The sequence below is a fragment of the Diorhabda carinulata genome, chromosome 7, assembly GCF_026250575.1.
Source record: "Diorhabda carinulata isolate Delta chromosome 7, icDioCari1.1, whole genome shotgun sequence".
Lineage (NCBI taxonomy): Eukaryota > Metazoa > Arthropoda > Insecta > Coleoptera > Chrysomelidae > Diorhabda > Diorhabda carinulata.
This window is the reverse complement of record NC_079466.1, coordinates 6,020,946-6,047,495: the sequence shown is the minus strand read 5'-3', so window position 1 is coordinate 6,047,495 and position 26,550 is coordinate 6,020,946. Positions and strand designations below refer to the sequence as shown.

The 26,550-nt window shown below is 30.6% G+C and overlaps 2 protein-coding genes across 4 annotated transcripts; one reads left to right on the top strand and one right to left on the bottom strand.

Annotated features, from left to right (window-relative positions):
- Positions 1-2,809: 2,809 nt before the first annotated feature.
- On the bottom strand, positions 2,810-25,669 carry LOC130896851 (spastin). 2 transcript variants are annotated; one of them, XM_057805195.1, is made up of 8 exons: positions 24,774-25,669; positions 24,370-24,540; positions 20,332-20,436; positions 17,418-17,642; positions 16,513-16,805; positions 10,776-11,015; positions 5,733-5,982; positions 2,810-4,532 (listed from the first exon to the last, which is right to left on the bottom strand). In XM_057805195.1, the coding sequence occupies exons 1-8, from the start codon at positions 25,198-25,200 to the stop codon at positions 4,369-4,371; spliced, it is 1,875 nt and encodes a 624-aa protein (XP_057661178.1). In that variant the 5' UTR covers positions 25,201-25,669; the 3' UTR covers positions 2,810-4,368. The 2 variants fall into 2 exon arrangements, with proteins under 2 accessions (XP_057661178.1, XP_057661177.1); XM_057805194.1 differs by lacking the exon at positions 20,332-20,436 and having other exon boundaries at positions 24,774-25,308.
- On the top strand, positions 7,202-10,728 carry LOC130896852 (uncharacterized). 2 transcript variants are annotated; one of them, XM_057805197.1, is made up of 2 exons: positions 7,202-7,488; positions 7,841-10,728. In XM_057805197.1, exon 2 carries the CDS (start codon positions 9,199-9,201, stop codon positions 9,937-9,939), a length of 741 nt encoding a protein of 246 aa, XP_057661180.1. In that variant the 5' UTR covers positions 7,202-7,488; positions 7,841-9,198; the 3' UTR covers positions 9,940-10,728. The 2 variants fall into 2 exon arrangements, with proteins under 2 accessions (XP_057661180.1, XP_057661181.1); XM_057805198.1 differs by having other exon boundaries at positions 7,841-9,552.
- Positions 25,670-26,550: the final 881 nt, after the last annotated feature.

Below are 26,550 nucleotides of genomic sequence, written 5' to 3'. Positions count from 1 at the left end.
AATTAGGGTTAGAGCTGTGGAAAAGCACTCAACAACCGAATCAATAGACGAGAAAAAGATGAAAACACTTATTCAGACCATGTTTAAGGAATCTCTCATCCCCTTTCCAGCAGTCTCTCCGCATAGATATCCGCGAATTAAAACAGGCAGTCCAGTTTTTGTCATAAGTGACCTTATAAATGAGGTAAAGAAAATATTATTAGAAAGTAGCAAAACCATCCATTTAATAGAGCTCACAGAAACATGGATGTACCCGAACGGGCAATATAGTTTCAACATACCATCATACAATGCAGTGCACGATTGCAGAAAGAATCGAAGAGGAGGTACAAGTATTTATGTAAGAAATGGGTTGAGCTACAAACAACCCATACCAAATATTGAGGACTGCAACATAGTTTCTGTTTACCTACCCAAACAAAACCTTACTGTGCATGCAGCATACAGAGCAGAGCAGAAATAATCATGAAATTTTTACAACAGAGTTAGATAAACTGCTAGAGCAGCAAAAGAACCCTACCATTCTGATTATTGATATGAGTTTGGATCTGCTGAAAGACTCACAAGCCGTGAAAGCATATAAAAACACAATAGAAGTAAATGTATTTTACCTATCAATTTCGGTAGATGATGAGTTAGCAAAATTTAAACCCCTTAACTTTTTTGGTGTCAGCATAAATTATTGAATTTGATTATTTTAGTTTTATTTATTTTTTTCTCATATCGACTGCAAGATGATAATTTCGATGGTAAAATTTTTACGTCACCCAAGATGTTAGCCTTGTCATATTTTTTCTTAGCTTCTTCTGCTCGGGTGTATTTAATGTTTTCAGTCTCTTATTCTTCGTAGTTTTCTTTTATGTCGATATTCTCATCTTTGTCGTCTTTTAAAAGGTCTTTTACTTCTCGTTTTCTTTCTTCATAATTTTTATTGTTTTGTTTTTCTGCGTATTTTTCTCCTATTTCGATATTGTCGTAATTTTCTTTTTCTTCGTGTTTTTCTTTAGAAACGTTATTTGAATCCTTATGCATATCAACATCATTCTCTTCTCCCACTTCTTTGTTTTTTTTGAGTAACAAAAGCTGATCGGTTACCAACCTTGAATTAAAATCATCATGAGTGAAAGCGAGTGTGTTTAGTGACCAAATTTCAGGTGTTTTGAATCCATTTAGAATATACTAAAGTGTTAATGCTTTCAAGTAAACTGCGACATCTAATGGCTACATCCTATGTATCGTGTAGGGAGCGATGCTCCATAACACAATTCCATTTTTCTTGTAATTTAATTTATTTAAAGCAGTTGAGGTGAACATGCGAATCGTGGTTGTCAACTAGCAACATAATGGGATCTACAGGTGAGCAGCGAGTATGTTTTACTATGTCCTCTAATACTTAAGGAAATCAGTCAACAGTCGTCTATCTAGATTTATTTTCTAGTAATAAACTCGAAGCTGGAGTATTAGCCTTGAGCTCCTCAAAGGTTGTTATCCTGGGGAAAACGTAAACTGGGGACAAACTTTGTCCAGAGACACTAATGATTCCCAACAAGATTACTAATTCTGCTCTTTCCCCTGATGCAACTTTTTTCTGGAGAAAATTTAAATTTCTTCATTACTTTTTCAAAGTTGGTGACGAACTGGCCCACCTTGAACTTATTGAAGGATATACTTTTGCTTGAGCTAATGCTTTCTGGTTTTCTTAACGAAAGCGCCGGATGTCTTTCTATAAACACCCAACGCCATGCATCTTTAGCCTAATTTTCTGCCTGCCATTCTTTAGGATCTTGCAATCATGTAAAGCAGACGCATTTCCATTAATATGGACATATGTCAGGTGATAACTCAAAGGCAAATTTTCCTCACTTTCATTTCCAGACACATATAAATTTTGTCAATTTTGCCGTAAGTATTCTTCTTTGGTTTTCTTTTTTAAAAATTTTTTGGTTCTACTTTGCAAACTCGTTTATTTTAATCCATACACTTTAACAGATTCTCGTTCGGACAAGAATCCTTTAAAATAGCCTGTTTCATGCTTCCCTCATCTATTTGGTTTCAATTTGTCTTCCAAATTCGTTTTCGAGGCATGCAATTCAAAGTCTTATATAGGTATATGTGGACAAATGCTCCCATGCCACCATCAAAGTTATAACTACTTGAAATAAAAATATCTAAATAGTTAGATTAGATAACTTATTGATATTTAATAATCAAATATTTAAAGTCTTTACAAAAAAACTAGATCAAAAAACCCATATTTTAAACATAATATCTTGTAAAGATATGGCAAGAAAATTCTTACCTGAAGATATTTATAAAAAAACAACTGCATCAAGCACGTGTTGACATTACTACAGAAAAATTATTACTAGCCAGGTCACCTATAAACAGTGGAACTGAGTGGGAATTTCAAATCACATTTAAAATAATTCTATTGACTGAGGGCTCCCTTTGTTCCCTTTTTGGTGACTATGATAGGATGCATTATCCATCACAATACAGCTATTCAGTGGTATATTCGGCATTAATCTATTTTGAAATAAATCTTCTAAAACTACCGCAGTGATAATCCTGGCTGGAATCCGAAATATTATTGGCTGCAAAAAAGGACATTCTGGTATCCTTCTTCTGATCCCGCATACAAAATCCGACCCTGTTAGTGTCAGGTGTAAATATAACCACTTTCTTAGATTGTGAAAAATTCTATACAAAGCTGCAATAATGCAATATGCCCTTTATATCCCTGTCTACATCACCAATTCTAGGGAAAACAGGTAGGTGCGTCTTATTATTTCTGGAAAATCAAAAAAAGCATGTTTAAAAAAATTTATTATACGATGAAATTACAAACTTGTTTGAAAAAGCGCGTTATTTTCCAAATTAAGTATACAAATAAATTAGATTTTTGGTCCAAAAACCTTCTGAAACAATACGTCTTTGAAGTCATATTTTTGAAAAAAAAGAATATAAGTAGTCTACAACGGCTATTTAATATTGATTTGTTAGCTACACAAAATTAAAACTAAACATGAAAAATAATTTCCAACAACTAGCATTAAAAACTCTAATTCTATATAGATAAATGAACATACAAATCATATTAACAATATCAAAAAAGCATACAGAATACTTATCACAGATAAATAATAATTTAATTAACTAAAATATGAATATTATTAACGAATATTCTGGAAAACGATAAGTTACTTCAAAGATTATCACACATATAATTTTAAAATATTTATGAACACAAATGATATTTACAATTAGGAATACTGACACTAAGGATTCGAGAACAAAATAGGCAAGTGGAATTAAAAATGCATTTAAAACAAATTTTAATCTCTTTTTGGTGTCACTTGTTTCTGTTTATAATAATTGTTAAATATTAATTTATGAATACCATTCTTCCAATGTCTGTTATCGGTAGGAAAGTTAGTTTTATCGTGATGATTTGAAATTATTACTCCAACTTAACGGATGATATGCTCAATGTTCCTATCATATATTTCTCAGTACTCGGTCACCGGTATAAACATTTCTTTCTACCACATGATTTATGTTGCACCAACCAGGGATAGCAATAGTTATTTCATTATTATGTTAGTTGAATGTACAGAAATAAAGAATAACATCAGTATTTTTATAACTGTCAGTGTCTTTAAATTATTTCATTTGAAACTGTTTTTGAAAAGCATGCTTGTTAAATCGACGTGATTAAACTATTATCATGAATGAAAGTCAGGAAATGGAAAATATCTGATGAAATGGAATTTGAGTTTTATGCTACAAACTATTAAATAGTAAACGGGAAAACAATTGATAATTTGTGGAATTTAGTAAATAAAGAAAATAAGATAGATTCAGCCAGTATTATTTTAATTTTTATCAAGTCCACACACTTACAAAGCAACATATGTCCTCGTTTTGCTCAAACACCCTCTTTTTAACCGAATTGATACCTGTAATGCTAAATTATTATTACTACTAACCATTTGTCATGGAATAATAACTTCATATTAAAAGGCAAATACTTATAACTTTTGGTCATATATTTTAGCCACTTCTTCATTAATTTTTGTTAGCCTTGATGTTAGCCATATCACTTTTTCAAGTACTATGCTAAAGCTTTTAATATTTGGAAGGAATCTAATGATAGTTCTGGATACGTTATAAGAAACTTGTGCAAATATTTGACTGGCAATCTCATTTTAAACTTGATGTTTTACATAATTTTACAATATTTTGGGAAACAAAATAAAATAATTTCATATATTGGCATGTCCTCATATTTTTTTGTACAAATTGTAGCTTTTCGTTTTCCAAAAAATTTAATCTTTTGTGAAGAGAATATTAGGAATGTGTTCTTGTCTATATCGAAACATCACCATATTGTAATGACCACTTTTCGTAAGCTACAAGGCTTTGAGGTGATACGCTACGTCTAATACGTTTCAGTGAATCCAAAAAATCGTTGATAGTTATACTTCTAACAGCACTCGGATCCAACTGCTTTACTTGTTCTGGTTGTAGTTCTGAAAATTGAAACATTGTTGAAATATTTAGTTTTTGGTATGATTTGATAAGAAAATCATTTCTTAATGAGAGTAGTTTCCATTTTTTCATATTTTGTCGAATAGTGCCTCCGGATAGGAGAAGAAAAATCGATAAATATGGTTATTACTTTGTTCAGTGAATTGTATCCCAATATAGCTATGAACAAAACGCTTGGTGTTTAATTAAGAGATTTCTTATAAGAGAAAGCATTCATTAGAGGATACAAAAGCTTATAATAAAACTGATACTGGTACTTTAGTTGCTTTAAATTCAATAGATGCAAAACCCGAAGCGTCGCTCAGAAATCGAAATCACAAACAAAAGTGAAGGATATTCCAGAGAATTTATAAAGCAAACAGAATTTATTTCTATCTTTAGAAAAAAGTGGCGATCGCAGTTCTTTTTGTCTTTAAGATAGCTAAGTTTTGAAAACATTTTTATTTCAATTTGGGAGCAAGAAGTTTTGAAGGCATTCTATTATTATTAACTTTCTTTGGGTAATCTTGCATCCAGTGTAGATTTGCCATAGCCCAGTACCAATAAATTTGAAGCTTAGTAGAAATATAGCTCCATCAGAGGAAAAAACCTTTTTTAAAAACATCGGATCTCTGTTATGTTGTTATAATTTCAATAATTCAATTGATCTATCAAAACCATCTTTCAATAGTTCTTGTACTAAACTTACTTTGTAAGGATGCCATTTTTCCATCTTTAGCTTTCTAAGAACTGTTGAATGATCTTTAATATTATCTAATGCTACTTGCTATGAATGGTATGGGGATTAACTTGAAAGGCTAACAGAACACATTGTTTGTTTGTTTTCAGATATTCGTTTTCTACTACCTTTAGGAAGGTCTTTGACATGATTCATTTTTCGTAATTTCTTCTCAATTTTGCTTACAGTGAATTGTGAAATTGATTCTCTATTATTAAATAACGTATATACTTCGTAGCTTACAAAATAATGAATTTATTCCATTCATTTGTTCCATACAGTAGAATAACGCTGTATAAAAAGGACAAACACAATAGATCTATACATATAGACCACCAATTAATAAGGGTATTAAACAATTTTAAAGTTTTAGAAATTACATTGTAATCTCAAAAGAAAATAATAACATCGGAGTGGTAACACACTAACTTACAAATATAGTGTAAAAAATCAACATATTCACCTCTAATGGGGCCTAACGCGGCATCTTTGGCAAGAGCAGTCAGGTCACTACCAGAGTAACCATCTGTCAACGTTGCTAGCCGTTTCAATTCTTGTTGTGTTAGAGTACAACCTTGCTTTGCCAATAATTTTTTGAGTAATTTTGCTCTCGTATCTAAATTAGGTAAGCTCACATAAACTCGTTTTGGAAACCTTCTAAGAGCAGCCTCATCTAATTCCTGAGGTCTGTTTGTTGCCGCCATAACCAGAACCTAAAGCAAGTTCAGATCAGTCTCATGGGTAATCAGACAATGCTTTCTAGTAAAATAGAACATAAAAATTAGTTACTATTTAATTTTTTTTCTCTAGGGGATTTTTGGTCTTCAGTTTCTTATTTATAAAATAATTTGATTACTATTAACTCTATCGTAGATTTCGCCACATATTTGGTATTTATTGGAAATTTTTGCACATACTTATTTGCAGCTACATTTTCAATTGCAGTGGCGAAATTATTTTCCAATATATATATATATATATATATATATATATATATATATATATATATATATATATATATATATATATATATATATATATATATATATATATTTAAGACCAAATATTTTAATCCCCGATAATTAATACATAAATATTCAAAAGCCAGGAATATACTCTGGTATGGTACTGCCACATCCCCCCATATATATATATATATATATATATATATATATATATATATATATATATATATATATATATATAAACTTCTATCATTGTTGCGTCCATAAACATCCCAAACACATACACTATTGCTTCCTTCGAATTATTGCGTCCGAATATCGGACGCAACAATGTCAATCCATGTTTTTGTGGATTTTTGCCAACGTTTGTGAAAAATATTAACAAGAACAGTCAACAAAGGTTCCTACATTTCTATTTCTTTATAAAACTCAACGTCATCTAGTGATCTCTCTATGATTTTATTGGATTTTCTATTTGGAATTGGACGCAATAATATTACTAATATGGATGAAAATGTATATTGTTAGTTCATTGATTTTCCGGCAGAGTACCAAATATTGTATACACACTTAAGTATATATTTTAGAAACGTAATATGTTGTTGCGTCCGAGATATGGCAACACTGCTCTCTATTTTTAGACCCAAAATATTGTGTTTTAACGTTTCTTATGCTTGTGAGATCGTGTTATTCTAAGACATTGTTGCTTCCAGTGTGCTAATATGACAAGGCGCATTGATAAAATATTCAGTAACTTGAGTTTTGATACTGAAGAAGGTAAGTATTTTTATAATATATATGAAATTATTACATTAGTGATTTTCTTATGACTTTTGTCTTTATAAAAATTTTCAGTTACCTCCAATTACTAATAATTATTGGTATTGTCACTCATTGTCTTTTAGTGAGTAAAAGTGATAGTTTTGAAATTTTGCAATTTAATTTAATTTTGTAGTTACTGAAAAACATGTTGTCATGTGTTAATTTTTCTACAAATATTTTTCAAATTCAAAATAGGTAAAACGCCTTCTCCTTCATTTTGTATTTTGTATTCCCAAACAAAACTAATAATTTCTCCATTATCCAAACGTTTTTTTGCTTTTTATATTTTAGTCAGAACTGAATATTACCTCAAACAAAATATTTGAATATGATAAAATTCAAATGAATACAGAGTCATCTCCATGTACACCGGAAGATCCTTTTAATGCTTCGTCAAGTGAAGATTCTCTATATTGTCCTAGTAGTGACGAAGTAAATAAAATTTTTTTTCCATTTTCATTAAATTGTGAATATAGGTTTTGGACCTTGCCTGTGAGTAGATAAATATCCAGGCCCATACTGATTTCCCGGAAAACGTTTACTTTGTGTTGGGATTTGAAAGCGTCGAATTCTACTTTGTTAAGGGGTTTTATAGTACTTTTGTCTGGTAAGAGAATTAGCATACAGCTCGTTCGGCAAACTTCCAGACGCGTACTATAAAACACTTATTATGGCACTAAGAACTTAAATAGCTAATCACTAAATTCTTTCTAGTTTTAGAAATTCTTATACATTTATCACCTAATTGGTTCACGAGATAATTCACGTTACATTTTTTTCGCAGGATAGCTGCTCAGATGTTGATGAGAATCCAGCACCGAAGAAGACTAAGAAACCTAATATAAACAAAAGCTCAACCCAGATGAAGATTACTACTGATTATGTTAATTCGCCCTCTATTGGAGTGTATGATACAGCTAAAGATAACGAATACGATTTAAATGTACCGAATACTTCAAGCAGTAGACAGTTGATTACTAAAAAAACGATGGATAAAGACCAAGATTTATGTAACAATTCAAGGTAACCGAGTACTTCAAGTTGTACAAAACCAATTAAAACACCATATAAGAGAAAACCGGATCATTGTTATTATTGCGAAACTAAGGTTCTAAATTTCGGCCGCCATGTGATACGGAACCATTCAAACGAAATAGATGTAGCAAGAATTTTAGCAAAGCCCGTTAAAAGTAAAGAAAGAAAAGAGCTATTCAATGACCTTAGAAGAAAGGGAAATTATTTGGCCGACGGTGGCACTTGTTTTAAGCCTGTTAGGGAGGGTTATGTACCAGAGAGAGATAAAGTACCTTGTAACAACTGTTTAGGGTATTTTTCCTCGAAACTTTTATACAGACATAAGAAAAAATGTGTAAAGAGAGATTCTGGTAGCTCTCAAAATAGCAAACAGTTAAAACTATTCCATAATGCTAAAGTAGATCAACGACTGAAAGAGGAAGTATTCCCGCATATGAGAGCGGACAAGTTGTCTTTGGAAGCTCAAAAAGATCCACTTATTTGCGAGTTCGGAGCTAAGTACTTAAAAACGCACCGTGAAAAACATTTTATTTACGTAACATCACGCAAAATGAGAGAACTTTCTAAAATCCTTTTGGAAATAAGAAAGTTGGATCCATCCATAACCACATTCATTTCAGCTTTGAAGCCAAAGTATTTCGACATTTTCGTGGAAGCCACAAAACGAATTGCTAAATATGATTCGGAACGAGATGTTTATCTGTCTCCAACTTTCGCCATGAATATTGTTACGTCTTTGAAACAGTGTTGCGATAGTTACACTAAAAATAAAGGTACCACTTTATCTACTGCGGAAATAGAGGCGGACTTGAAAACGTTGATTCGTCTTTTTGAAACTAATTGGAGTTGTGAGATTTCTTCACATGCCAGTTACAACCTTAATCTTAACAAATGGAACAAAGTAACCATTGTACCTCTTGCCAGTGATTTGCGTTTATTAAGGAATCATCTCATCGACTTATCTGGAGAATCTTTAAGAGTCCTAATTAAAGGAGCTGAGGATATGAAATATATCATAGAAGATGATATCGACCATCAGCAATATCAAAAAAAGTCTGATACAATTCAAGCATTTAATAATCTGACATACAAGACAATATCAAAAAAATGTTAGAAGTTAGACACCATTTTGTGACCATAAATAACCCATATCTTTTCGCAATGGCGAATTCAAATTCACATTTGATAGGTTATAAAGTGTTAGCCAAACATGCTAAATTATGTGGAGCACAAAACCCATCATCAATTACGTCAACCCGACTGCGCAAACATCTTGCAACTTTATCGCAATTATTCAACTTATCAGATGGGGAAATAGAACAGTTGGCGACATTTATGGGACACACAAGTGGTGTTCACAGAAATTCCTATCGACTACCCGATGATGTTTATCAAACGGCGAAGATATCTAAACTGTTGATGGTAATGGAAAAAGGCGGAGCAGATCAATATAAAGGAAAATCTATTGATGAAATAAACATTGATATGGAAAAAAATCTTCTAAGTGACCGAGACTCTGATAATGATAGTGACGAGGATGAAAATCCAATAATAAGGGAACTGTTAGATACGTCAAAGCCATCTGCTCAAGATTTTGTTCCAACAAACAACGTTGATGGGAAACCTGTTGCAGGGACTAAAAAGAAAAAAACTCGTAAACTGGTTCCTTGGACAGATGACCAAAAAAAAGTCACACTAAACTATTTTAAAGATCATATTAAAACTAAGAAGCCCCCTAAAAGATTCGAATGTGAAGATCTGAAAACAAAATATGAAAAAATTCTAAACAAAGATTGGCTAAAAATCAAAGTATTTGTTCAAAATTATTATACTAAAAGCAGAAAATAGAGTTGATAGTGCATATAAAGGATTTCTATTATATTTTAAAAAATCAATAAAACTGGTATAAATTTAGCTTCATGATTTATTTGTACTGTTCCCTTTCTGTCCCTAGCTATTGTCTCAATTTCTGTTTTCTCTTTATCAATATCCATATTTTCGATTTGGTCAATCCATTTCCTCCTGGCTATTCTCTTTAAAATACGATTAAAAAGTTGGTAACAATTGACTTTGCACGATTTATGGTTATTGTTGGATTGCGATGTTTCACAAGTATAGTTATCACTTTCCTCTGGAGGTATATTTTAGAGGCATACCTGATCAATCCCCACATGCTTTCCATTTTTTTGAGTCGGAAAAAGTGTATACCAGTAGCTAATTATTAGAGTTATTGCGTATTTTACATTGTCTTTTCCATATTCTTAAAATCAGAGATATATTTCTACAAGGAAACTCTTTTAAGATTATATACATTTCATGTGATATTTAATGATAGTATATTATTGCGTCCTGGCGGTTTGACAACACCGCACGGATGCAGCAATGTATGGTGTAGTCATTATATGGAGCTGACAAAGTTACTTGTTATAAGGAAGCAGCATTGTTGTAGAATGAATGAAAATTTGTATATTTGAAAATTGTGAATATCAATTATCTACATATAGTCCTATCCATCTACTTCATTGGTAAACCAGTATACACAATAAGATCATGGTTAACTCTTGGTTTTCTTGAGGACGCAACAGTGTATGACTTTTGTACGGACGTAATAATGTTTATATTTATATATATATATATATATATATATATATATATATATATATATATATATATATAATTTGCACCTTTTCACTTTCTGGATTACTGGGCAATCCGTCAAATTCCACAAGAAACTCTGTCTTCAATCTGCGGCTAGCTTCATGTTCATTATTTGATCGTTCTGACAAAAGAGAATCGACTTCATCTATAAAAATAATTGATGGCTGAAGTTCTCTTGCTATTGCGAATAGTGCTCTGACCATTTTTTCACCATCCCCTACATATTTTGAAGTTAAGCTAGCTGCACTTATTGAAAAAAATGTAGCCTAAAATAAAAATTATATTTAGTTAGTACGATTATAGTTATCGGTATTATATATAGTTTTTTATGCTATAATCAAGTCATATTACCGGACAAAAACAAATACAAAGTAGTTCATAATAATACACAATAATTTCTAGAGCTAATGTTCGACAATAAAGGTACAACCTATACATAAGGTAGATACAATGAATATACATATGAATAAAAGAAGGATATTTGAAACATTGGCTATGAAACAATATTTTAGCTATTAATTATATTTTACTTTAATTTGTTTTATTATCTACTTAATGTATTGCTGAAACTAGGTACATTTACCTTCAGGTAAATCAAAACTGGTAATATTTATCAAGTTATTATTACAAGAAAAACTGTCTGCAAAGAAATGTAGGAAACAATTTTTGAAATTTGGACTGCAAGCTTCAAAAGAGGTAAATTTTCCATTGAAGATGATGACCGATCGGAAAGGCCATTTTCTGTGTCAGTCCTCAAAAATATCGATACAGTTCATGACATGATTTTATCAGAGCGTCGAATTGGGCTCATCATATAGTTCACGTCAATTTGGACATTGCTGCAAAATGAATCCACAAAAGTTTGGATGTTGACCAGAAGCGTGCAAGGGTAGAAGCATCGCGTTCGATCTGTGCTCGATTTGAAAACGATGTAGACTTTTTAAACCGAAATTTTACTATGGATGAGACTTGGGTACAGTTCTACGATCCAGAAACAAAGCAACAATCGATGGAATGGCGACACTCTGGTTCTCAAGACCTAAGAAATTTCGTGTCCAAGAATCTGCTGGAAAAGTTTTTGCTTCAGTTTTTTGGAATTGCCATGGAGTAATCATCATGTTGCCATGCAAAAAATTCGTGATTTAGGGTTTGAATTATTAGAACACCCCCCTTATTCACTAAATTTGGCTTCGTCCGACTATCATCTCTTTCCTCAACTGAAAAAAGTTTAAAAGGTCGTAAATTTTCTTTCAACAAGGAGGTAATAAAAGCTGTGGCGGTCTGGTTTGCAGAGCAAGAAGAAACATTTTTTTTAAAGATTTAGAGACGTTGCAGGTTGGCTGTAATAAATTAATCCAATTAAGAGGAGAATATGTTGAGTAATACAGTCAGAAATAGAAGACGGATATACAACAGGAACAAGCGCAATATGTGCAGAACCAGGATCAGAGAAAAAAGAGCGCTGTGATAAGGGCGATAGAAAAACAAATAAATAAAGCACAGGGAATAGATAAAAGAAAGTCGGAAATACTGAAGTATTTAGGAAATAAGGGTCTGGAATTATTACAAAGAATATTATTCGTAGGGTGCAGTGTGCAAAACAATCCCAGAGAAGTGGAGATGAGCATTAATAGCATCATCTACAAAAAAGGAAGTTATAACGATTGTCAAAATTATAGAAAAATATCACTACTATGTACTACATCAACGCAAGATGGATTATTCACTTGGAGGCAAAAAACTAACAGATACAGACAGAGGGATTCATGTGGCAACTGTTGATTTAGAGGAAGCCTTTGATAGAATAAACTGAGAAAATATATGGGAAATAATGAGGAAAAGAAAAGTTGTTAAGCAACTGATAAACATGTTTGAGAATATATTAAAGAAAACAGAGAGTTAGCGGGAATGAGATAAAGAGACGTCTTCAACCCGTTATTGTTTCTTCTAGTCATTGGCAAAATAGCTGAAGAAGTGAACAAAGAAGGTAAGAAACATAAGATAAAACAGATTGAGACCAATCTACATAAACGAAGTAATGTATGCGGGCGACCTACTAATAACTACCGGTAGCACAAAAGAAGAGCTACAAAAAAGAATACAGAAGTGGAGTATTGAAATAAAGCAATACAGATTGCAGATAAACATACAAAATACAAAAATAACTGAAATATCAAACAGACCATAAAAAATAACTGTGCAAATACAAGAACTGGAAAAGAAGAGCGTTAACAAGCTAAAATATCTAGGGACAATAGTAAGACCAGATGAAAGAATTGATGAAGAGGTAGCCAAAAGGGTAAATAAGACACTATCCACATATCTAGCCCTGTACAGTGAGTAGGAAAACAAAGCGTTGTTCATGTAACTGTCAGTCACGTAAAGAATTTAATATTTTATATCAATTTTAATTAATTTTTTTATTGTTTATAATAGTCCATTATATAATTATATTATGAACAAACTGAATGAAAAAGTAACAAAAACAAAACGACTCATGGGAATTTAAAAATAAAGATTTGCATGTACAAAACGAAAGACTGATATTGATAGTTTAAAAACTGAAATGTTGGAAAGAAGTGAAAATATAACCAGAATATATCCTAAATATATTCAGAATTTACAGGTATATCAAAGAGAGTGTAGTGGTAGATAAATACCAAATTTAATAAGTTTGATGAAAATATCAAATATTTATGTACTGACTCTGGAAATGATTCAGGATTAAATATTATGTATTCAACCTCACAATAATTACTGTAAGCGTTTATTAAAGATAAATTAGGAAGATCTGCTCAAACTTCAGCTTAGTTAGATTGTGGATGTCAAATCAATACCCAACAAAGACTATAAAATGTTTGGAGAAATTTTATCGAACATGAACAAGTATTTGGTACTTCCTAAAATATCTTCTGAGTTGATGATTGGTGCTAATTGTTTTGATGATTTTGTCTTATTTTCTTTTATATATACATAACAAGTTTGAGTCTGGTTGGGATATGAAATGTTAGAATCTTAATCTTGCCAGTCCCAAGTTCCCGTAAAAAAAGGGAATTTTAGAATTAGCAAATCCAAATCAAGTATGTAAAATTGAATAAAACAAATATATATTTATTCGGTTGAATAACTGTTAAACTGTAACTTTTTAATTTGCTAACAGAACAAAAGATAAAAATCCACAAATATAGTTTCATTTTCTTAATGAAATTTAGAAGTATTCTAACAAGGTGACCATACGTCCCAGATTGGCCGGGACAGTCCCGGATTTCCACATTTCGTCCCGGATTGTCCGGAGTTTTTGAAAAAGTTCTTATTTTCAATATTTATTTCAACAAGAATTATTGTTACAAAATTTGAACCGAAAAAATTGTACATATCAAAATACGCGGCATGCTTTAATCCGTTTGAAGCATACAGTGAACTCTCGATTCTGTGAATCCCCTTCCACCTAACGCTCAGAGACACAATGTGGGGCGTAGATCCTGGAAACCAGTATTTTGTCATAGTTGGACGGTATGGAGAGATCTCTTTAGCAGTAAGATTTTTGTCAGCTCAAGTTTGTCAGTTTAAGGTTAAGTTAATTTTCAGTTTGTGATTTTTATTTGCTTTTGTTATAAGTTAAGTATCCAAGTAATTTTTTTTTCATAAATAAAATGGTGAATCATTTTTTATAGAAAATAGTGATTTTTATTATAGAAACGGGTTCTAAAAAAAAAGAAAATGTACATTCAATATATAATTACAAAAAGAATTTCCTTGTATAAAAAAATAAACTTTTCAATTAGTAATGGTGGACGTAACGATATTAAAGGTCATTTTAACAATAGGAAACATCAAAAATCAGCTTCTGTTATTGCATCGACCTCGTCTATAACAAACTTTTTAAAATATGAAAAAATGAGTTGCGTATCATACTGTTTGTCACTATCATAATTTTAGATCTATAGATTGCACATCCAAATTGTTACAATGCTGCATTTTCGTGTTCACGCACTAAAGCGGAAGTAACTAACTAACATTTTTGCCCCAAATATTTTGAATATATTGCACTTCAACAGTGCAAATTTGTTTCTGTATTAACTGATGCATTCGAACCCAAAGAAGTAGAGTTATTTCCAGTGTTACTAAGATATTTTGACTGGAAATATGTAATTAAAGTAAAAATTTTGGAACTGAACCCATTGCCAAATGAAACGTCCGATACACTCAATAATTATGTTGCTGATTGCATAATAAAAAATTACTCAAAAGAAAAAGTTGTTGGATTTTGTGCAGACAACACAAATTCTAATTTTGGCGAAGCGAACAGGATACGGCGGAACAATGTTTTTATCAAATTTTAGCGAAAACTGAACCATAATTTAGTCAGAGTTGGGTGTGCGGGTCATATTTTCAACAATACTATTAGAACAGCTGCCGATATTTTACCGATTGACGTTGATGTTTCGAAATTATATTTATACTTCGAGTGGCACACTGTTAGGAGTGGAAACTCTTTAAACATTTTTGTAGCTTTGTTGAAACAGAGTTTTCAATTTTATTGGACTACTTCCAAACAAGCATTAAAGCCAGCTATTGAGAGAAAACTACAAATGTTTGCGCCCTTACATTTAGAAATCTTTCAATCACAAGAAAGAATTCTAAATTTTTTGGATAACCCTTTTTCTGAAGCTTAGCCGCACTTCGTACTTAGTAATAATTCAAATAGAAAAAGATACAGAAGTGTTTTCGGTGTTATTGCAGCTTTTGAGAATTTGAAAACAATTTTGACAAGCTAGATTCAAGATTCCTTTATTCCTACAGCAGTTTGTACTAAATTAGATAAACTTAAAGGAAAAAAAGTATCTGAACATCAGATTATACAGTTCCGAGCCGACGCTGTTTCATTTTATCAGAATGCACTCAGTTATTTACAGAAATGAACAAAGTTAAGTTTTCAGGACCGGATTCCTCTAGCTGGATGACTTTAAACAATACACCAGTATGGGTTGAAATTGAATCTTTTCTACTACTTGTTAATAAAATTACGACAACCCATCAAATATTTGAAAATGATATACGACGAGTATGCTTATATAGAACTATACTTTAAGAAAGAGAAAATTGCCGAATGGAAAAATAACCGAACTTCATCAATACAAAGGTGGATTGAAATGGTCTCTCACTTTAATAATAATTATAAATGCGTCAAAGCGAAAAAGACCTACTGGAAAAGATCCATAGTTCAGAAAAATCTAAAAAGTACTCAGTAGTTCTAATTAAAAAAATTTATACATTTGAAAAATACTGATTCTTATTATATCCTTAAATATTATTTGTTACGTATAATTTTTATAAAAAAATAACATATTTAAGTTATTCAACTACTACTCCCCCACCATTTCAAGTACCCGTCCCGGATTTGAAATAAAAATAATTTGGTCACCTTAATTCCAACCAACTCAAACTTTTTAAAAGAGTCCTTCAATATCCATAATTATTAATATAAATTTTTGTTTCAATTGAATCATATTCTTAATAATTTATATTCGCACATTTTGGTATGTCACTAATCTGTGCTGAACAGAACAGAACAAAGAATTTTTTTGTTTTTTTCTTCCTCCAACTAAATTTAAACGAATTATAAGAGTAATATGTGTGATTACAAAAAGTTGAATTGTTGATGTGACAGCAGAATAATATGAAATATAAAATATACAACTATGGCAATTAGGTAGTAAAAATGCTATATATTTGGGTAACATATAGTCTTACTTAATTTACCTGGCATTCAGTGGCTACAGCCCTAGCCAATAACGTTTTCCCATTTCCTGGTGGACCGAACAATAGCAATCCCCTTGCAGGAGTTCTTAAACCAGTGAATAGCTCAGGTCGTAAAGATGGTAATATTACCATTTCTTGTAGAGCTTGCTTGGCAGTATCTTGGCCAACAATATCTTCCCATTGTACAGAAGGTCCACCTTCTACAATTTCATCTAAAATAGCTTGGCCTAATTTTGGATCCACCCCACGTAAAGAAGACGATCTGACCCTTTGTCCCTGCTTGCTGGTAGAACCTACAATAAGAACAGTCTATATGAATAGAAAAAAAAAAGAATTTTGAGTGTTCATTGAATATTATTTTTTAAGTTAAAAAAAAATGAAGAAAACGAAGAAAAGTTAAATAAACATTATCCTGAAAGTTCCCGCAAAAATGGAATGACTTGTTAGTGGTTCCTTACTTTTATAAGTGGCCATATGAGCAAGTCTGATGCTGAACTCTGAGTACGTTACTCTATGTAAACTACTTCAGAAATTCATGCCCTTGTACTCAGCGATCGTCGAATAAAAATGTAAGTATAGTAGATATTCAACACGCAATATTTTACATAAAAAGTGACATATAGAAAAGCTATATGCAAGCTAGGTACCGCGGTTGCTATATACTTATAAAAAGCTCACTAGCATTTAAAATTCAAACGAATGTTTCGATATCTTCAATTTCTATTTGACAATAGATGTAGTGTAGAATATATTTACGTTAAAAAAAATGAAACGTTTTTTTTACAGTAAAGTAACTCTTTTCATTGAAAAGCCACTCTCCCGTCAAACTGTTTTCGTATATTTTTCAATTAGTGTATAATATAATAAATTTATAAAGTTATACATCTAGTTTTCAAGAAACTTACCCCCATTATTATTTACGTTATTAACTTTCCTTGCAGGAGATCCAGTGTTTCCAGGAACAGACAATTGTTTTTTGACAGCTGGGGGAGTCGAAGAAATTTTATTGAAGGGACGGACAGGTTGTATTGGAGCATTGCGGGAACCCATTGAACGTGGTAAAGTTAAGCTTTTAGATAATGGAGAATTTGCTGGACGTTTACTTGCTATCGTCAGTTTTTTTCCTGAAGCTAAAAAATAATAATAATATATATATATATATATATATATATATATATATATATATATATATATATATACAACATTATATTAACTGCATTTTAACAGATACACTTATCTCACGAATAGAACATGAAAAAAAATTCAAAAAAATCAACTTATTAGAGTTTGTAGATGACATGATCATATCTGGAAGTACTAAACAATGTTTAAATACTGTCGAGTATAAAATTATAGTCGCTGCATAATTTAAGCTTATTTGTAAATATTTCATCAAAATCCTTTGGTTATAATAAAGTGTATTTATTTTCAAGATGGACAAGACAAACAATCGTAGGCTCGTTATCACAAAGTTGGCAGCTACTTATTACTTGTTCGGATTTAAAAATTCAAAAGGCGCACACAAGTAATTGATATATGTTTTAATTACAATTGCTGTAGATACACCTATCGTTAATTGTTATTTATAATGGTGTTTTTGCACTTTTCATTAGTGATTGCATGTTTTCAAGTTAGCTATAATAGTGAAATATCTAGCACAGACCTATCAGATGAAAACAAAAACTATGTTGATTATATACGTCTAAATAACGTTAAGTTAAAATGAAAAGAATTGCGTATGTCGCTGTTTTTAATGTGACTCAAATCCAAAAACAATTCGGACCCCGTATAATTACGATTAAATCGCTGGGAAAAACTGGAAAACACGAAATACAAAGAAATTTTTTTCTAATTTCTCAGAATAGTAAAAAATAATCTCGAGTCACCGAATCTATAATTTCTTTTCACTTAGATATTTGAAACATTTTATAACATTATGCGATCATGAGTTGAAGGACACATTATTTAATAACTTTTTACATAACTAACGCAATCAATATTAATAAATTTCCATTTTTTTCATGTAACAAAGTAGCCGTCCATGGCAACAGAGTTGTTTTTATCAAATAATTTTGATCTTTTTGTTTAAACCTTACACATATTAAGCAAAATCAAAATTTACAACATTTTTCATAACTTGTAAATAAAATTTATTAATGCACCTATGATTATTTCAAATTTTGTCCGACTTTATTATAAATAGTTAACGTAGGCTTTGTTACCACATACATTTGACAAACGCCAAGATTATATGGCCAAGTCAATCAAAGTAATGTAAAAGGAGTGTTAAAAAATTTCCCAAATCTCAGAGGACGACCATCACTAGATACTGGAACCAGATCGTTAAATCTTTGAATTTCGGAAACAAATTTAGATGAATTTGGTAATTTGGAAATATCAGTCCAATAGTATGGTAGGAATATAGTGGTAGATGGATTGAACGATGAGGTTTTGGAATTATCAGCTCGTTCACGTTTCAAAATAACATAGAATATAAAGCTATTTTGCAAACACTTTGTTATCGAAGTGCGCGTCAGACAATGCAATTATGAGTGTTGATGTCGTAACGTAACAATAAATACTGTGTTCAGTAGAATTTTTCACTGTCAGAAATCAAATGAAGCAATTATTACCAGTAGACTTTTCAATCTGTAAATTAAACTTAAACATTAAAATTTGAATTACATTCATAGATTAGTTACATTGAATAGATTTTTTTAATCCTTTTGAAATGAGGCGTTGCTTGTCATTCCATTTAAAATTATTAGTATCAATGATCTTGACGAATACCTTCACATTCACTATTAAGGAACTTACAATCAGTAATATTCAGTTTCTAAATTGCACTATTTCATGGAGAATTGTTCTATAAAGGGCATGACACAAGCGCACTATTGTTTTCTTTGTGTCTATCTTGAACATAAAAAAACTAAGCTATTTAAAGGGTTGTCCGATGGATCTAATCCTCACAATACCATTTTACTAATCTTCTATGGCAGTCACAATTTAAATTGCAACCACAGGATTTGAGCTTATTGCATTACTAAAACAATGATAATGCTACATAATTTGCAATAGATAGATCGATGCTAATAATTGTTCTCAAAGTTATTAACAACTAAAAAAAATGTGACTAAAATGAACAATTTTCAAATTATGTGGTGATCTTAATTTTATGCTCGACAATGCATGTTTTAATATCATTCAATTTTTTTAGTTTTCATTTCATTTCATTATCTGTATTTAGATGTGTTAATTATCTCACCACTGCTGATGGGAACCGTTAGGATCTTTTAATCATATATCAAGTGATACATTAACATATCAAATGACTTACTTTTATATTAATGTGACTCTAAAGTCCATAAATATAATTATAGTATATAGAGAGCATATACAGGGATAGTGTGTTCCTAATAGTCTTGACATCCAACGAGTACAGTAGTCAGATAATTGAAACCATATTATTTATATATTTTTTTCTTAATAAATAGCTTTTTACAAAGTTGTGATTTGGGTTATTTAACTGGTTTTTAATTCTAATTAGTTATAAATTTATATAACTGTACTGAATTGTTAGCATTATAATCGAATGAAGTATTTAAATGTTTAAATTATTTAGAATACCAATATGGTGATAATGACATTACTCAATTAGATAGAACTATAATAATAAATTAGGAATGTGAATGTATATAAAATTCAATTGTACTAGTCACATAAAACAAAGTAAAGAAAAATATTTTCATATTAGTGACTAATTGATGAGATTTTTTACACAAGCTAGAAAAGCATAATTTGGTTAATATTTGTTTATACCTGACTTAGGAACATGAACTTTAGGTGCAGGAATATTGCTACTGTAGGAAATAGGTGTATCCTGTGGTTGCCTTACTTCCAAATTATGTAACCTATCCATGCTTTCTATAAATGAAAAATAATTTAAGCTACATGGTACTGAAGAAATAAAATAATTGCAAGCAAAAATGTGAGAAAATGTGATTAAATGCGTACATAACAAAAACAAACACAAATATTCTACGATATAATAAAAACTTTTCTATATTAAGTAAAAGAAATAAATTATGAAAATAAAAATTGCAAAATAGTTAATGAAAGTGTATATTTAATAACCAAATACTAAATATACTCAGTGACATTAGAAGTATTATTCCCAGAATGAATAATTTTGTTGATACACTGACCACTCCTTACAAGAACCAACCTCATAATTAAGTGATTCAAAGTGTCCTTTATTTATGGTCTTACTTTTATCTTATATTAATTGACTCTAAGCAACCATAAATATATTTACTACTGATTTTATATTTATAGTTGTTATTGTATACGATAAGATTTAGTATTTCTGCATCTGGGTTCTTAATAGTTTGATATCCGTCGAGTACGCTAGTCAGTTTATTGAAACCACTTATTTATTTATATCCTTTTTGTTTAATAAATTGCATTTTTCCAAAGTATTGAATTGAGTTATTAAACTAACAGAAAATAAATTCCAATATAACATCATAAATCAGTGACTAGCATAATTTGTCCCAAAATGAAATCTTCTGATTTTCCTCCAAAAATTTATAAAAATACTATTTTATTTTATTCTTTTCTTAAATTTTTTACTCATTTTGATCATTGTAGTGTGCCGGGTAAAGAGACTACATATTTACTACTTACTGTTTATTAATTGAAAATTTTACCATACTGAACCCTATACTTGTAACAATATTGAAGTAGTATGTGTATTTGTAATAAAGTGTGGACATCATCTTGTTGAATGAGTTCGGTGGCACTTCAACGTTTCACTAAACATGGTCGTATGTGGATATGAAAATGAAAATATGAAAATAAATGTGGATACTTAATATTGACAGTTTACTATTATAAAGTCATTTCTGTTTCACATCATTGAGGTAACGAACGTTTTGTATGTGAGGTTTGTCAAAGGAAAGTCATAATAAATTTGAAGTGAAAATTGATATAAGGTATCAATGCCAAAGAAAAAATGTTGATATTTAATTATTTTAGGCTGCCTCTGGTTTCTTCTGGATATAACACATCTAATGTCATTGAGAATAAATAGGTAGCATTACTAACTATGTATATTGTTTGGAACGCTCTAGAAAATTGTTAGTATAGTACAATTAGTTTTAATTTAAATGCAATAAGGAAATAGTTAGGTTAATTAAATGTGAGCTACTTCACATATTATATCATTTTGTTTGAAATATCTATATGTCTATATATTGTCATTCAAGGTAAAAATTGAAAAAATAATGAGTCAATTCTAAAGCATATCCATTAGGATGGGAGTGGAAAACAAAGAGAAAATATCTGAGTCCCATACTGGATAGGATAGTAAACTCCTCTGGACCAAGCATAAAAATAAGAAAACTAATGAGGTAACTGAAGACCTGTTGGTGTGTAGAAACATCGCAGAAGAGAATTGGGGTTGTCAATAATCACGTATGGACAGTAGAATAGGTTTGAATTCCACAACAATCAATCACTTGAAGTTGCATAAACTGATGTGTATGTACAACCAGGGCCATAAAAGCAATACCAAAGACTGTACGAGAAGCAATCCTAGTTCTATGTCTCTACATGTATTATGTAGTAGAAAACATCGGGGTTGAAATACTGAAGAAGTTTAGCTTTGACAGAAAATTCTCCTCAAAACTAAGCTGTAGGAGTAAATGGAATTCAATTAAATTAAAACACCATTTTAGAAATGAGCGCTTGGTTAATGCACCAAATAATTTTCAAACAGAAATATTTGCAATCTAAAATTGTGTTCAGTTCAATTTGGAAATAAATTGTAACAGTCAGATAAAATAAATAATAGATGGCAAGAATTAAGTGTAGATAAGAATTAGACCATCAATAAATAAATAAAATAAAAATGAAATATTTTGGCATTTCAAAGAATTCATCAATATTTAGACATTTTAAAAGTTAGAGTAACAGTTGTTTTCAGACTATATTTTAGTTTAGTACTTAACTAGAAGTTTTCTTCCTAAAATCTATAATATCAATAAATGAATATTTCTTGATAGTAAACTTAATTGTTCAAATTTTTTAGAATCTTCAAGTTATACAGCATTGGAAAATATTCAGTAGTACATAAGAATTTCAATTTAGAATGTTTAACCAACTTACTGCCAATGTACCAGTGTAAATTTTAATAGAATGCAATCAATTATAGTAACTCTACTGTACCACTGGATTCCCACACTATTTTATCAGAGTCTAGCAGAAAATGCATAAGTAAGGATTTGTCTCATGTTGTTCATCAATTTGTAGATGCGGCATAGAATGAAATATTTTAATTTTAAAAAATGCACACACAAGAACAGAAAATACAGATATTAAAATAGAAAAAAAAAATAACAACTCGAGTTGTTCTAGCTTTTTTTAGATTTTAGCAGTTGTTTTAGTTTTGTTCCAGCATAGACTGAGAACGAAACTTGTAGGAGAAAATTGAAAAAAAAAATTTTTAGGTGGCGCAGCATTTTTAAGGTTTCTGCCATTCTGGAAATTGTACGATATTGTTCTATATTGTTCCAAAATATGGTATACAAAAAAAGTGATTTTTCACAAATTGTTCTGAGTTGCTTTAAATTTGTTATCAATTGTTGCAGAATATTTCTTTCAAAAAAATGAATATTTTTTTGGAAACTTCAAGAAAATTGATTATATTCTACAACTAGTACCCCACCTTTACCTCAAGTGTGAGAAATTGCTATTATATGAGTTGCTCAAGTTTCTTCCTAGATTTTAGCAGTTTTTCAAGTTGTTCTAGGTTTGATCTACTTTATTCCAGAATGATATAGAGCTGAAAACGAAATTTTCAGAGCAAATTGAAATAAAATATGAAGTCATAGAAATAGGGTAGCTTGAAATCGAATTTTCTCCAAATTTATGAAAAATAAATTCCTTTCAAAGGACCTATTGTAAAAGGTGAAGAAGCCTCAAAACATCTAAGAGAAAGCTAGGAATCCTAAAACAATATCCCATTATCACCTCAATTTTCAGAAATCATTATTAAATTAATTATTACAGTTTTTTCATAGATTGTAGCAGTTGTAAGTTGTAGATTTGTTCTACTTTTGAACAACTGCCAGAATGTACGGTCCCAGCTCAAAAATCAGATTTTTATAAAATTTTCGCTAAAAATTTTGTTCTCAGCCCCATATTGTTTTGGAACAAAGTAGAAGAAACTTCAGCCTTCAAACTTTTTGTTGCTCAAAGTATGGTGTCAGCTATTTGGGGGTAAATAATTGTAATTTATGTATTTGTGCTCATGAGGATAGACCAGTTTCTACACAAACCACTATTAGTCTACTGCTAATGTGTTGAACAGTGATTCTTGATTAACAAGTTAGTGTGATATAACATTTTGGAATGAAGTGGTTACACTATTGCTCTTTTAAAGTACAAACATGTTGGAAAATATTTTCTAACAACATAAAGCAGATGGAATTTTGTAAAATTATAATGGGAAAAAAAACTTAAGCACGAATTTTTTTAAACATATTTTTTAGATATATCAATAAATGAACAAAACATTTGTCTTGGATAAATAAACACTCGAGCATTCCTACACAGACTCGATATGTAAAATATATTAATGTTGGGAAATTTAGAGTGACCCTGTTTTGAAATTTACACTTGTAGATTGGAACATTTTCCTATAATGTAGATACCACTGAAAATGACATCAACACTTTCATCATGAATAAATAAACAAATTTTGTTCATTATTCTCAAACTGGTGCTAAAGCATCTACAAGTTTCTAAATAAAAATTTTATACTTCATGCATATATTTGTTTAAATTTATCATTACCTAAAAATTGTAATCTGTCTTTTGCCATAGCTAAATTAGTCTTCATTTTTTCATGCAATCTTTGAGCTCGCTCCCAAACTTCTCCTCTGCCACCCCAACATTGTACAGCAATACCAAGTTCCAATTCAGTAATACCTTTGCGATACAAATCAATAGCCAACTCTTTTTGTCCTATAATAAAGTTTTATTTTTAATAATCACTTTGAAGTTTATCTAGTATCTTACATCCAATTCTGTTTAATAGCACTCATTACATGGTGTAGGAACTACAAGGCAATCATTCAATTTTTATGTAGTATACATATTTCAATAATGATCCTAGCACCAGTTATTTATAGTAAACAATTTCATATTGTGATTTTGAGTAATCAAAAGTGATATATCATAAAAAAAGTTACTCTAACCTTCATTTTCTTCATCGATTTTCAATGCTTTGGATATATATTCAAAAGCTCTTCTATGATGATGTTTTTGTTTGGCTAACAAAGGATCACCTGGACCTGGACCCGTGCTTTTTGCTTGTGCCATTTCTGAAACTTCTTCAACAACTACACAATTATTACGTTCTCCATTCTCACAATCAGCTATTTGGTGACGCACAAAATATGTTGATGAACTACAGTAAACAAATCTTAAAATGACAAAAAATTGATAAAGAAGTGACCGTAAAATGTTGAATAAAAAAATTATAGGAAAGGAAACTATACACAAATTTCGTTTATGAACAGATGTGGTGGAGTAAGAAGTAAACATCACATTACTATGGGATGCATCAGAGTCACTTTTACGTGATTTTTTTGGCGATTTTCCACTTTGACTCTTCCGGACCATTCGGAGGCCATGACACACTAATGTCAAGTTTCGTATTGCTGTCACTATATAAATTAAAATTCTCCGGTAATAAGCAAATAAGTAAACGTTTTCTAGAAAAATGTATTTTTATCAAAAAGAAATTGGTTAAATTTTTCGAGATCTAATAATAAATGTATAAAAATAACTAACATGAGTGAAATATGTGTGCGATCAAAATAGAATTATAATATCGTTTAGAAAATATCATATATGTGACTTAAATAATTAACGGAGTAAATATAAACTGAAATTAATTGAGAAAAATATTAATTAGAATTTAAAATTTTAATTTTAATTTTTTAAATAACAGTGACAAGATCACGAGCGGTGAATTTATGTGATGAAATGTACCTCTCTACAATTTAAATTTCTGTCACGTAATCTCAGGACGAAACCAAGAATTATCTTAGGGCTCAATCAAACGTTGCGAAATGGACGTGCATCACGACTACTGCGGAACAGAGAGAACCAATCAGCACATTGACGCATCTCTTGTTACGTTATTGTCTGGCCCACTATGTCCACATGGAGCAGATTAACTGCGCAGCGAAATGTGCATCTTAAACTTTTATGTGAAAAAGTAATTGAAATAATATTTGAATGAAAATCAGTCACAGTTATAATAAAAAATTACTGTTACTCAATTTCTGATCATTATTTTGAAATCAAATTGAATATATAGGAAATAATTTTTTATTGTGTTTGTTTATTGAGCCCTTAGTGCTTTTCGGAAACTATGATCCTGGGCACAGAAGTATAATACCTTCTGTGTCTTGGGTCAGATAGATAGAATTCAAAGTAAATTACGAAATGTTCTAGAGTTTTTAACTTTGTATGTTAAAGGTTCTAATATAAATTAACAAAATATGTAAAACATTAATACCGAAAGATAGGCACGGTAATGTAGCGAATGATAGGAAAAACTGGGTGGTTTTACAAAAAATAATTAAGTTCCTGTGGAAATTTTAACTTGCCTCCTACGACTGCTGCCACAGAACGGTCAATTTCGCAATTATGAAATATCCACTCAAAAAAATAAAAACCGATTAACAACTAATCACGAAATTTAAATTATTTGAATGAAAAGAATTTGCTTCACGAATAGTCAGACCTTGATCCTACACGACATGTTGATACAGTACTGAAACCTTTGGTGATGATTCGTCATATGATTCTTCAACTGCAAAAGACTCAGTTCAATTGAAGAAATAATACAAAAGTGGTTGCGGGTATGACAGAAAAAAAATTAATAATGTACAAATAATTTATTTTGTTACTTACCAACCTACCTACGTAAATTGCTCCGTTCAGTTTCATTTTTTTTGTATT

Coding starts and splice junctions, on each gene's coding strand:
- LOC130896852 (XM_057805197.1), top strand. CDS start 9,199: ATGTTAGAAGTTAGACACCATTTTGTGACCATAAATAACCCATATCTT.
- LOC130896851 (XM_057805195.1), bottom strand. CDS start 25,200: ATGGTCCGGAAGAGTCAAAGTGGAAAATCGCCAAAAAAATCACGTAAA. Junction 11,016..16,512: donor CTGTAGCCACTGAATGCCAG/GTAAATTAAGTA, acceptor TTTTTATTTTAG/GCTACATTTTTTTCAATAAG. Junction 4,533..5,732: donor CGCGTTAGGCCCCATTAGAG/GTGAATATGTTG, acceptor TTCAATTTTCAG/AACTACAACCAGAACAAGTA.